At 37.2% G+C, this 13,576-nt stretch overlaps 1 protein-coding gene across 1 annotated transcript in view; it reads left to right on the forward strand.

The window, feature by feature from the left end:
* The window catches only part of PEPD (peptidase D), a 135,378-nt gene that overhangs the window by 64,510 nt on the left and 57,292 nt on the right, over nucleotides 1-13,576 (forward strand). The window contains exon 10 of the mRNA XM_035543280.2: nucleotides 8,833-8,901. Coding sequence (XP_035399173.1) covers nucleotides 8,833-8,901 — 69 coding nt within the window. The remainder of the gene's footprint in view (nucleotides 1-8,832; nucleotides 8,902-13,576) is intronic.

The raw sequence follows: 13,576 nt of genomic DNA on the forward strand, positions 1-13,576 counted from the left end.
CTTATTAAGTTTCCTCATGTTAGATTCAGATCACTGAAAGCAGTGAAACCCTAAGGCTGAATTTACTCTGTGAAACTACTACTTGGAACATGCAGAGTTTAGAAACGTATTTAATAGCTGTAATTTATTGAATGTTAGGTTGTCTCAGCAAAAAATACCTATTGTAATAACATGCAATTTTAAAGGCTGGATTACTACAGTATATTGAGTGTTCCTGACCAACTATCTGTACGCTCCATTATTCAGAAAGAAATAATTTGTTCCATACTTGCATTAAAAACTGAATTAGTCATAGCAAAGAACAGTTTAACTTCCATCATTTTCACATCTCAGCCTCCCATTAACGCAGACAAGAAGGAGCTGGCTGTCATGATCACATTGTGATATACCACCCTTCCCTCCCAGATGGAGGAAAAGGGATACCCTAAGTAAATGAAACTGGTGGCACCTGCAGTAATTAGAGCATCTCTTGGCTCATGTTGTTTCCTAAAACCAGAAGAGGAGAGAAGTAGGAAGATCTGTACAGATGTCACCTTATATTTTTTTCCTTATCTAGCAGGTTTTAAGTAGCCTTGTGTTTTGAGTTCACAAATCGTGAAGACATACAAGTTTAATAATAAGGATGAAGTATTTATCTTTATTATGGTCAGTTACGGCTAATCTCCTTTTAGAGTTTTAACAGGGATTTATAGGGATTCATTTGAGTTTTAGAATTGGAGATAATTAAGTAAGTACCTTTCTTCTGCAAAGAAGAAATGGAGAGAATTGGCTCAAAGCTAAAACAAGATTCCTGTACTAGTGCATATATTAAACTTCCTTTTATTTGGTTGTCACCCCAATAGGAATGATTAGTGGGTTGTAAAGAAAGAAAATGTATTGCATTACATCTATTAAAGCATGTTTTATATGTAACAGTAATTAAAATATAATTGAAATCATGAGTTCTTCTAATTATTGGCTTTACATAATGCATAGTTAAAGAGTGAGCATCTATAAATGTGTCCATTTTACACATCCAGAAATGGTTTGCTGGCAGCATTTTAATTAAAGATGGATTAGTTAAAATGCAGTTTAATCATTCTGTCATCAAAGGATTTAGACCTCATTAATTAGCTGGTGATAAATAGGTTTAAACTACAAAAAATTAATTTGAAATATGCCAGTTGAGATCTAGAATTATTAGAGTTGGAAATGGAGCAATGAGACTAAGAAAATTTCATGCCATCTCCTTCTGTAATATTAGATTAAGTATGAAATTCAGACCACCGCAGAAGTTGGTTTTGCATTGTTACTAATGTGCATGGCTACACGCGGACTTCAGCGTTGTTGAAGAAATGAAAAGGAGACTCTTCTTAATGATCATTGCTTTGCAGCATGGTAGTGGGGATCTGTTCTCCATTTACGTTTGGTGAAGGTTCAAAACTCATTTGAAATTCCCTTCTGCTGTATAAAGAGATCACACTGCTGTGTTAGCTACCTAAATACAATGGATGGGGAGTTTCAGACTTGCACGCAGGAGCGGGAGTCAACATACAGAAAGTAGTGTTAGCACAGTGTAGAATGACAAGGTTTCCACCTTGTGCTCTATTACTGTGATCTCCCTTTATACCAATATTGAACCACCCAACCAAAGGGCTGTTGAAGACTGTTACACTTGCTGTCGCAGTGGATTCCAGAATTGTATACGTAGTCTGTTACCTCTATCAGCTGCAGGGACAATTACTTTAATCAATTTAATTTCATTATTTGCAATGGTCTAATCATAGATGCAGTCTCGGTGATAGCACAGTCCTGTACTACTACTTCTGTTGGTTACCTAATGGTAGTTCTTTGACTCACTAGAGCTCTAATGAAATCCTTTGTAATAATAACTTGTATTATCTCTGTAACAGTCCCATTGCAGACTTGCCAACTATGGAAGAGACCTGTGTAATACAAAGTTGGAGCAGGTTAAGCTGGTACAGGCTTTTTTTTTTTTTTTTTAAAAAAAAAAAAAGAAAGGCATGTACACCTTTACTTGCAAGTTTTTCAGAATTAATGTTAAAATTTGTGCAGGTTGGTACTATGAATACCTTAATCAGCTTAATTTCTATCAAACAGTAACTGTAAGGATTTCAATAGTTGTCATAATATTTGAATCTATAAGTCAGCCATTTTTTATGCAGACAAGTCTCTTCTGACAAATGACAGATGCATTTTCCAAGTAGAGTTGAAAGAGTTTTGTGAAAATAATAATTTGACAACCATATTGAAGACTTTCTTAAAATGCTTCTTGAATGTAATTTTCAAGACTGACTTATTGAAAGGTGTGTTTACAGCACACTCCGGCAGCTGTCCTGTCTTTAGGGTACCTGTTCAGTTGTCTTGCCATGCTTCTGGAAAATAAGTAGTTGGGTATGGTGTTAAACATTTACATAACTAATGTTTTCACGTGAATGTTGGTAATGAAATGGGTTAGCAGAACTTCTGTGATAGTACATAATTTGATGAATTTCTGGAGTGGGGTGGAGAAATGTTGCATCAGTGTGGAATTAGATGAAATACAAAGCAAGTAGAGGTAGGTATATGAATCTCTTAAAAACTACGTTTGTTAAAATGCTTGCCCTTTCGTCATATTAGAAAAAAAAAAAGTTGGATTTATACTCAAACAGAGCTGTTAGAAGAAACTCTTCTCAATCTCTCTGGGGTGGCAAAAGGGAGATAGTTCCACAGATGTTATTAAACTGCTGCTGTATCATAGCATCATGTTGTTTCTTTGCTTCCTGTCCAAAAATCTATTAATAAATTTTAGGTTTACAAAGTGATGGGAGAAAGCTTGCTTCATATGGAATAGTTAGCTTTTGTAATAAAAGGATGGCTGTGAAATTTAAAAACAAAATGTCTGAGAGAGAAAACGTAATTCCAGTTTTTCTAAAATCACCAACCTGTGTAGTTTCTTCAAAAAAGCTGAAGTATCAATTAACATCATATAATTTCCTCAATTATTCTCTAAGTAAGACAGGTAATTTGTAATTCCCAATTATACAATTAAAATGCTAATTACCCCTCACCTAAACTCTCTGTTCTTGAACTGAGATTATCAATTACCTTCAATCATTGCAAATCATATATGACATTTGTGACAGTGCTGGAGTTTGTATTATCTATGGACTTCCTGTTTAATATGTCTCTGGTTTCCAGGTAGCACTAATGGCTGGTGAAATGCCTTTGCATTAGTGGGCTTCCTTTCCTGAAGGAATGCCATCCCTTCTGATCTGTGTCATTTTGTATGCTTAAAATATATCTGCATTTGGGGGTAATCTTGCCCTCTGTTCCTACACTGAGTTCTGGCTTGTCATCCATTTCAGTAGAAAGAAGTAGCCCATTTAGAAATACCAACAAGAATTTTTGATTACCATGGTGAGACCATTCACTTCTATGCTGCTTCTACACAGCTTTTCCTTATTTCATAGTAGATGTTCTGCACTGTAGTTACATTAATATTCTACCAGTTTCATGTCATACCTGCTTACTAAAGTAACAGTTCTTCTGTCCCCACTGAACTCATATAACATTTTTCTCTTCTAAGCACCTATTACTATCTCGAGTTTGCTGAAAATAAATAAAAATAACTTAGTTGAAGAAAACATACAAAAAATGACAACGGAGTCTAGATGTTGGAATTCGGAACGATCAACATTTTTCAAAAAAAGTCACATTATTTCTGCTTGTGCACGGTACAAATTAGGGCAATAGTAAATTGTAATGCTTCAAAGTATAGCTGCTTTCAGTATTTCTGGCTAATAATAAGCTTCAACAGCTCCACTCCATGGCAAAACAGCCCAGCCAACGATTTGAATTTCAAAAAAAATTCATCAGAAGTAGCATAAATAGTTAGGTTTTAGAAGTCAATGCAGAGAAGTATTTTTTTTCCTGTTGTTTATGGAGAGTAAGTTCAATTCTAAGCAATTTCCAGTCATGTAGACTACTTAGATAATAATATTGCCTTTGTAAAATCTTTAATGATGTTGTCTCTGAGACGTAGAAGAAACCTCAGAGTGCTAATTTTGCTTAGTCAGATGAAAGTCTTTAATCTGCCATTTGCTCGCAAATAGTAACCTGTATTTCTTCTTCAGGTCCCTTCTTCATTCTCTCACAATGAAGTTCTGACTTTTTTGTATTGAAACAACCTTGGACGCGTTTTGTAATATTGCAGTGTTGTGTTGTGAACTCTATGCAGTTAGGATTAGATAAACTAAACCTTAAAGCATCTATTTGCCCATGGAAAATGAGTGACGTTACGAAAGTAGTATAACAAAGGGAAGTGCCGTGTGTTTAAGAATCTCCCTGTGTCTAGTGTGGGACTAAACAAAGCATTGCTCACCTTGAGCACATACCCACTGATCAGCTGCTACCCCCTGTAATGGACACTTCCTCTTTCTGTGTGTGCAATTAATTCTTCCAGCCTAGTTTGGTGCTGGGTAGAAATCCTTCAGGTATCGTGAACAAATTGTTTCAAGTGTGGCTTAGCAATTGCGTGTTATTTGGGCTTTACAGCTTCTTCATGTGAAGGTACTTATATGTCTAAATGATCAAAAGAATGGCTGTCAGTCCTGGTGTAATTAGAACAGCTTCAGAAGTTTTGGCCTTTCGCAAATTCTTTAAAAAAGCTTTGTTTTTTAGCCTGTCTCATGGCTATTCTTGATATTGACCCTGTACAAAAGCATAAGGGCACAATGTAGTTGTAATTCAAAAGTAATTCAGTTCACAGATAACTAATAGATATTCACCTGTGTCTTGCAACTGTACTCATATAAAAAAATACAGAAAATCCTCTGAGTTCTGTACCAAATTCCCTTAAGCTGCTGTGGTTTCCAATTCATAGTTCAAAACCGCCTGCTTGCATTTCAAGGCAAGTCTCAAGGGCTATGTTGAAAGAATAATATTTTTGAAGTGTGTAAAGGTTTCTTTTTATTAGGAAGCAACTTTCTCAAAGGTTTGCTGAGGAAATTATTGTGGATCTGAAACATTCTCAAACCAGTGAGTGATCACTTGTGGAAAAATAATATATAAATAAATGTATTTTCAGTACAAACATCTTAATGAGATACTGACCCAAGAGTGTCCTTGACTCTTCTGTGTATTGTATGCTTCACAAGGAAAGTTAAGTTTATGACAGCCGATCTCTCTGATAGTCTAAAAAAAAAAAAAAACTAGTTTCTGAGCTACCAGTATCTAGCAGGTGTTCTTGAAGTGGCTCCAGTGTCTGGAAATAATGAGCAGGGTTATTTAGAGGTTTTGGTCATCTGTCATAGGAAATGTTTGAATGAAGAACTGTTCCTCCACTCCAAAGAGCACACCTTGTTCTGCAGCACCTCTCTGTAGTTACCAGGGATGCATGGCTTGGGAAGCAGGAGCATCAGGACGTGCCACTGAGGCATGCATTGGGCAATTTGAGTGTTTTGTTGGATATTCTCACCACTTTCTGTTCCTTCTCTTTCTTTTTCTTCATACTTAATGCATTCCCTGCAATTACAGTTTTTATCTCTTTTGCAGCACACAGACCACGTTACTTAATTGGATTTTTATTTAGAAGTTGAAGCTTTCTGATCTAGAATTACCTTGGTTTTGGAAGTGAATAGTTGAGAAGTATAAAATGTGGTGGTCTTCTGAATATTTATTATGACTGAGAAGAGCCAACAACAAAAATGCAGATTAGACATTACTTATTTACTTCTTTGGGGAAATAAAAATCACACTTGGCGGAGTATATGTGAATATGTTTTATTTTAGTGATGAGGAATATCTGGAAATAAGAAGTGTGAGGGAAGTCATTACAGATTGTTACTGTCCCTCCTGCCTTAAATGCCTTTGTTCCATGAATCTATTCAAGTTAGGAAAACTGTTAAACTTCTTTATTGGATTCAGTTTGCATTCCTGGCACAGGTCTGGTTGGAGTTGTCAGAACGCATTAGACAGCAGCAGAAACTGGACTGTAGATGATCTTACGACACAAGCATCATTGTCAGAGTAGTTCGTGTAATTTGTCAGAAAGATTGTAGCAGATTTTACTTCAATGGCTTTTTAGGAGGATCGGTGAAAGTGATTTTTCAAGCATTTTGGAGGTTTGTTTGGATATATGTGATATTCCTTAACATCTCAAAAATGCTTTTCTGTTACTTCTAATGATGATGAACCCATGTTGTCAAGACTTGACAGAGCAGTGGGGATAAAATGAAAATGTACCTCAGCAAATTTGCAAGGGCTGGGGGGTAAGAGCGCTCCTGTGAGATACACTTGAGTAAATGGGGGGGTAGTTTGCTTTTTTTTAAGTTAATGAAAAAAAACACAGACACACAGTTTTTTTGAAACTTTAAACTCCATTAAAAATATTGTCAATCAGTTAAAGATTATGGTATTTTTGGTATCAAAACTGGGATGTACTCCTACATATAAAAAGAAAACGGGAAAAAAATATTGTTTCAAAGCAATGAAAAGAACATGCCATCTCAAACAAATGGATGTGCGTTCAAAAGGTAACATCTGACATGCAAGTACACCAATGGCTGATCTGTATACATGAGTGAGATAGTATGTGTATGATAAGTAATATGTACAGCCTCCAGGGAAATACTGCATAAAACATGACAGAAAAGCTTTGAAACATGAAAGAAGGAGAAAAGAAAGACGTCCTTAACTCTTGTATCTGTGTTGGCTGCTTTAAAAACTCATGGCAAAGCATCCAGCACCAACATAAAACTGCCTAAACATATATGTATCCTCCAATCAGATAAACCAAGCAAAGTTCAAGGTGCAGTATTTGCAATATATGTGGAGCACCAGCTGAAATGATATGCTGTCCAGCTATTTCAGACTTTCACTTTCGTATTGGATTCTTTGATAAAGATTCTCGTAGCATGTAGACAGTGAAATCCTGGTGTAATGAAGTTTAGTGGCAGGATCTGCACTGACTTCAGTGGAATGAGGATTTTAACTACAAAGTACTGGCAGCTTCCATAATTCTGCATCTGTGCTTCTTTTAGCTTTGAAAAGCCAGTATTTACCATCAAAGGGATATGCGATCCTTCACTTACCTTGGACATGTTATACAAGGATGTTAGCTGTCTCTGATAGCACTGATGAATTTCTTGCCAGCTGCTTGAACATGTGTCTGATGAGTCATAGCCTGAAAAAGTAAATTCACGGCAGTGTGAGTAGTTTTACTACATGTAGCAGAAGACTCGTTACCTGACAAAGTTACACTGTCTTCAGCTCAATCACATAAACAACTACAACAACTACTCACTCTGAAAAGAAAGTCCATAATGTTTGATGAAACAGCCAGGTTTACTTTTTTTAGAAATCGGAAATAAAGCTCAGGCAACAGCTGGGTTATATGAAGCCTGTCTTAATTTATTTACTACTTTTTACTGCTAATTTGAGAGTACTGCAAAAGGTGACTACTGTTACTCTACTGCACAGCTTCATATAAATTCCAGCCATGAGTATGTGATCAGTTGTCATGTGGAAAAATAAACCCTCCTATCCCTGCATCAGCGATGATGGAAGGATGTTTACAACCTTCATTATTTCATTTTTAAAGCTCTTTAGAACGTTACTGAAAGTTGCTGTCTGGAGGAGATAGTTTATCCAATCATTTAGTGTGAAAGGTCTATAAATACGCTAAAAGTTGCTTCCTAGAACATAACTATACATATATAACAGTATAATATGTTATTTCGCAAAATGTTTGTGCATAGTATCATGTTGTGTAGAATAAACCTTGTCTGCAAGTGTGCTAGGAAGGAGCAGACCTGTAACTTCACCTCCATATGACATGTCTGTTTGGTGAAGAACTGTCTGCACCACAGCAAATGATGATTTAGATGATACATTTCATTAGCAAAATTTATTTCTCTCTCTGCTATGCTCTCACTGTGTCAGAGTTTATTCTTAGGTCCTCTGTCGTTTGACCTACTCTTTGCAGTTACCGGCTTCTGGGGCAATGAAAAATCAGTATTTCTGACTTGTAAAACCAAAACATTTTGAGCAGAAAAGAAATCTTGTAAAATGTGTCTGCCTATACATACAACCTTAAATGTAGGCTCTTCTTTTTCCATGTGTGATATATTCCAATGTTTTGTTTCATTTCTCTTTAAATACTGTCATTTTATGTAATTCTAAAATCTGGTTTGGACTTACAAGCATATAATGTCTTTAATATCCTTCAAAGAACTTGAATTGTGTTCTGTGGATTGCTTCTGCAGAAGGACAAAATCACAACATCTCTATTCTTTGAAAAGCACCATTATCACTCTGTGTTAATGAAATGATTTCAGTATTACAACAAATGAGTTTTTGAAATCCATTCAGTATTAAAAGGAATTGGATTGTAATTAGAGCATATTTCAAAAAGAATAAAAGGATCCATGATATGCTCTTAGCTCTTAAAGCACCTAATCCTATATTAATTGTGCTCTGGGCACACCTGCCCTTATGTGAAGGGGACTCTGACAGTAAGGATGAAAATATTTCGGTGCTTTTGAGGCCAAACAGCTCCTCCAACAGGATGTCATTACAACAGGAGTAATGTTCAAGAGCACGCGGCTGCTCTGCTTCCCTTCTCCATCCCTTGTGTATTGCAGTGTTCTTTGTAGGTTGTCAGGGACTTCGGCTAATGTTATCTTGTGGAGTGGGATCTGTGTTGAATTTTTTTTTTCCCCTTGTTTGGGCAGGGGAAGATCATAGATTTGCACAACACAGCTGTACTGAAGCAAGACTTGTCCTCCCTGTCTTGTGGTAGTTTTGAATATATTGAATATATTATTAATTACTATCTTTCTTTCTTTGCAGCCTTTTCCAGCACTATTGCTATACTCGAGGTGGCATGCGCCATACTTCCTACACTTGCATCTGTGGCAGGTAAGTCGATGGTTTATACTGAGCTATTGCAATGTTTATGGTCTGTTTCCCACTGGATATTTGTAAAATTGTTCCTTTTTGGCATATGATGTGTTTGTGAGTGCCAACAGAGTGAGTTTTGAACTGTTTCCTCTGGAAAAGCAAAGGAAAGGTGGCAAGTGTTGTGTCTTAAAGAAATAACTCAGTTACAGATTCTGCTACACTCAAGAGATTCCACAATGAGTGCTGTTGCTGCCAAGATTGCATTTATGCTCACATCTGTGCTGCAATTGGCTTTTTTATTAAACACCGTTATGAAGAAGGGCTTTAGAGCTATTCTCTGTTGTTCACAAATACTTTCTTTGAAAAGTATTAGACCTTAAGTATTTCATACCGCTTTCGAACTTCTTTGAGGATATTAGGGTGCACTAAAACTAATTCTCATGGGTGAATTTTTGAAGTTTTTCATGCTCTCTCTCATCTTGCTGAACAGTTGGTGTTGAAGCTGTTATATTTGAGAAAATAATATAAAAATTCTCCCTGAAATTGTAGAAATACACACTTTTAAGAATTTAAAAACATTTCAAAGAATTTCAAGAGATTAGTGTAGGGTATGTGTGAAGGACAGCTATTTACTGTATGCAGAAATTAATCTTATTTAGTCACTGGAATAAATCTAGTCAGATATATATGACAGATGAGGCATACCTGTTGGTATATATGCTCCACTTGTGGATCTGCTGCTATGCACAAGCATTTGCCTGAATTCATATATGTTTATTGTAAAAAATAATTTTTAAGATAATGACTATAATATTATATTGCTTTGGGGGTAATGAGGACAATTAGCATCTCTGCTTCTTTCTGCTGTTTACTCAATTGGTTATTTGTAAATGCAATTTTTTTCCAATTTATATGCAAAATTGCAGTATGAGCAGTTTTATGGCAAATTGTGCATCTAAATCGTTGGAAAAAGTTTCTTGTTTTAAGTACCATCATATAACTTGAGAATTAACTTGACACTGCAGTGAGACTTCACCTCTGTGGTATTGTTACAGGCTGAGATGGTAAAATCAAGTTGTCTCTGTGTATGGTTTTCCACAGCCATACGGGTTTCCCATTTACTTACAGCAAACCAGAACCTGGGCTGCAGGATCTGATTTGGGTGCAGAAGCTAGAAACAGGGATGATATTGCTAAACCTGTAGAAACCCCTTGCGACCTTGAAATGCCTTGAAATCCAAACAGTATCCTGATTTGCTGGGATATGGCGGGTTATTGTTATTTAGCTGGGAGATGGTGTTGTATCCTACTGCTACTGTCAAAAGTGGAGATAGAATGGATTTAAAAACAAACAAACAAAACAAACAAGAAAAAAACAAAACAAAAGGCCTTTGTCAATAAATTGCTACATTCTGAATGATGCAGTAAGAATGAATAAAATTAACCATTTTAGGCTAGGACTTAATGAAATGAAAGTAGATCTATTTGATTAATTCAATTAGCATAATAATGGCAAAAGTAATAGGCATTTTTAATTACTATGAAAATGTCATTGTAAATACTACACTTAACTACATTTGAGATTAAAAATAGCTTTTGCAATTAAGGTTTTTGAATAGTTTATGTATTATTCTATTCATGCTGAGTTCTGTTGTTTTCCCAGCACTTAAAAGTGTGATATTTTGACAGGATCTTTCTTTTTAGGTACGGGCCTGATAATAATTTCCATAGACGAGAATCATGTTTTTAATTAAAATATGTTTGCTATTGAGGTTTTAAGAAAGATGCTCACTAAACCAGAAAACAAGAGTAATCAATACTGTATTTCAGGCAGAAATCACTTGGTACGCTTTGAGTGCATGCATTTATTGCTGTCTCGGTCCAGTGTTTGCACTCTTCAGGAGACAGTTGCTGAATAGTTGGTGTGACTAAGTATGCTTTATGTATTCACTTCTATATATTCACTCTCCAATCAGTTGAGAATAACAACACACGTGTTAGTGTTACTATTGGTCATCACCTAGCTAGGTTAGTCCTGCAGTTAGCAATGCTTTCTAACATTGTCAACTTGTAAGTGGTTTGAGGTATAAACAGATGTCGCATAATTGCAATTAAATAAGAATAGTAGTACTGGTAAACATAATCGGATATGTTTAATACTAATTTCCAAAGTGTTGACTTCAGAGTAGTGTTTAAATGCTAATGAACTTTTTATTGCAGTGCCTTAGTGTACCAAATAGCCATTTTTAGAGAGGAAAAGAAAGGTTAAGTTACACGCATGGTGCATCCTGTGACCCTACAATGGATGGCACCCACTGGTGACAAGGCACCAGCATCTCTGCAACCAGGACTGAGGCTGTGATCAGCTGCTACCTGATGTTGTGCCATCTTAGGTGTAGGTTCAGATCTTCTAGATAGATGTCTCTAGGCAGATTACAGCTCTCACCAGGTGATAACAGTGATTACAAATAATGCAGTCCAATAAAACATGTTTCTCTGTCTGAGGATCATCATAAATAAAACTTTTTGGATAAGGTTAGGGTACTTCCTGAATATGTTTTTCCTTCTTTTTCAATCCAACTTTAAAAAAAAATTAATCTCTTAAATGAAAAAGTGGAGAGAAGGCTGTTAATGCTTCCCACTAGATTGACTCTATTATTTAAAACCTGATGGAAATAGTTTGCTTGTTTAGTTCATGGTCTATTGGTTTTTCTTTAGATCTTAATGTAGAGCTAATAGCTGCACTTTTTCTTATGTTTGATACTCAGTTTAATTCTGTTCTTAAAATATTGCTGACATTTTTCTTCTTTCTTTCTTCTGCTCCTTCGTTTTCAGAGCTTTCTGATTTAAAATGTATTTTGGGGGCTGTTTTTTCCTTCCCTAGCAATCTGAATCTCTTCCTCCCGTTTGCATTCTCAGTGGTGTTAATTTGCAGCTTTTCTGCTGCTTCACGTAATTCTTTCTGCAACAAACATGTCTGGCACCAGTTAGAGGCAAATTGTTAAAGGAATAAAAATAGATATGTAGAAAACTCTTGTAGTATTTTTCAGTTGGGCTGCCTGAAGGCAGGCACTGACATCCCCACGTGTGGTGGTTTTCGAAGGTGTGCTGGCCTCCAGGAAGGCAGCGGAGCTCCCCATGGTCAGCACCTCCCCACAGCACCTCATTTGAAACCCCAGCTTTGGCACTCTGACATGAGGCCTTTCAACTGTTACTTCTTGGAAAGAAAAGAAATAGCTTTTACAGGAAGGCTTGTTGGCTTTGCCATTGCTTGGGGGTTGGGGGGGGGGGGGAGGTTGTTTTAATTGTTCTGAAGCCCCCTTGAAAGTCAGACAATCATTACAAGCAATTCCCGGTTAGCTGCAACATTTACCTTATGGGTACGCATCACTGCAGTGAAGTTTCTGTGACCCTGCCCCTAAAGTGTCTTCCCTGCCTCCATCTTGAGGCGGAGGTAAAGGTGCTTCCCGTGAGGGAGGTCTGACGTGCACCTCCCGGCAGCAGCAGGCCGAAGGTGGCCATACGGGTGCAGTAACCCAGGCCAACTCTGCCTTTCTGAGGTGAGAGCTCCCGCCTGCCCTCCTATGGGGCTTCAGTTTGAGCTGGGGACCAGTCCTGGAGTGCACGCTGTGGGTTTCTTTTGGGTGACAAACAACTGGGGGAGCTTTTGGGAGCAGCTCTCTTGTGCCTCAGTTGCTAACGGGCATTCAGTCCATGGGGCCTGCCCAGAGCCAGCCTGAAGTAAACAGATCTCTCACCCCGATTGCCTCAGACAAAAACAGTGAAATGCATATGGTGTGGGTATCTGGTCTTCCACACCAGCTGCTTCTCTCTGTGGTACAATCCCATTTATGCTACAGAGCCAAGATTTGCAAGAAAGATAGGGAGTTTCCAATGCCAAGAAAGATTGTGCTGCTTAATGCTTAAGTAACGGCAGAGAAAAACAGATTTTCATGCATCTTCTGTAACAGTTGGTGCCGAACCTTACAGAAATATTTTGTAAACTAAAACCTTTACGTTAAACTGTGTAAAGGAAATCCCTCATCTTTGTATTTGGAATGCCAATTGTTGAAAACATTCGTGCAGTGCTCATATTTGAATATATGACTTGTTTATGCAGCTGGTATGATATATAACACTGAGAGTGCCAGCATATGATGATAAGTAAACAAGTTATCTGCAAATATGTTAGCATGAAGTCATGCCCTTAAGCCTCATGATAATTTTTTTTTTAAGTTGATCATAAATGCATGCATATGCTAACTGCTTCTATTCCTTTATTCCTATTTTTAGAAAGAGATAAGGAATAGTATATCTAGCTAAAATCCTGACAAACTGCTGTGGAGCATGTGTGGATGCCACTTAGGGGAATGTTTTATTTTTGTGTTTTTCCTTAAAAACCAAGCATGTGGATTCACAAACAGTGTCACACATAGCACCAAGGTCATTCCAGTTGCTTCCAAGTGCTCCCTCCCTGCCTCCCCTGAATCATAGCTCTCCACCTGGGAAGCAGTTCCTCAGGCAGCACATGATGCTGCATCCTCTTGTCAATGCTGATGGACTAAAGCAGAGGCAGGAGCTGTCTGTGCTGCTGTCAGCTGCCTGTGGAAGCAGAAGGCTATGGCTGGAAACCCAGTTCTTGCCATACATGTAGCCTGACACAGAAGGCCTTTCTGTGGATTACACTCTATTGT

This window comes from Cygnus atratus, chromosome 12 (assembly GCF_013377495.2).
Source record: "Cygnus atratus isolate AKBS03 ecotype Queensland, Australia chromosome 12, CAtr_DNAZoo_HiC_assembly, whole genome shotgun sequence".
Lineage (NCBI taxonomy): Eukaryota > Metazoa > Chordata > Aves > Anseriformes > Anatidae > Cygnus > Cygnus atratus.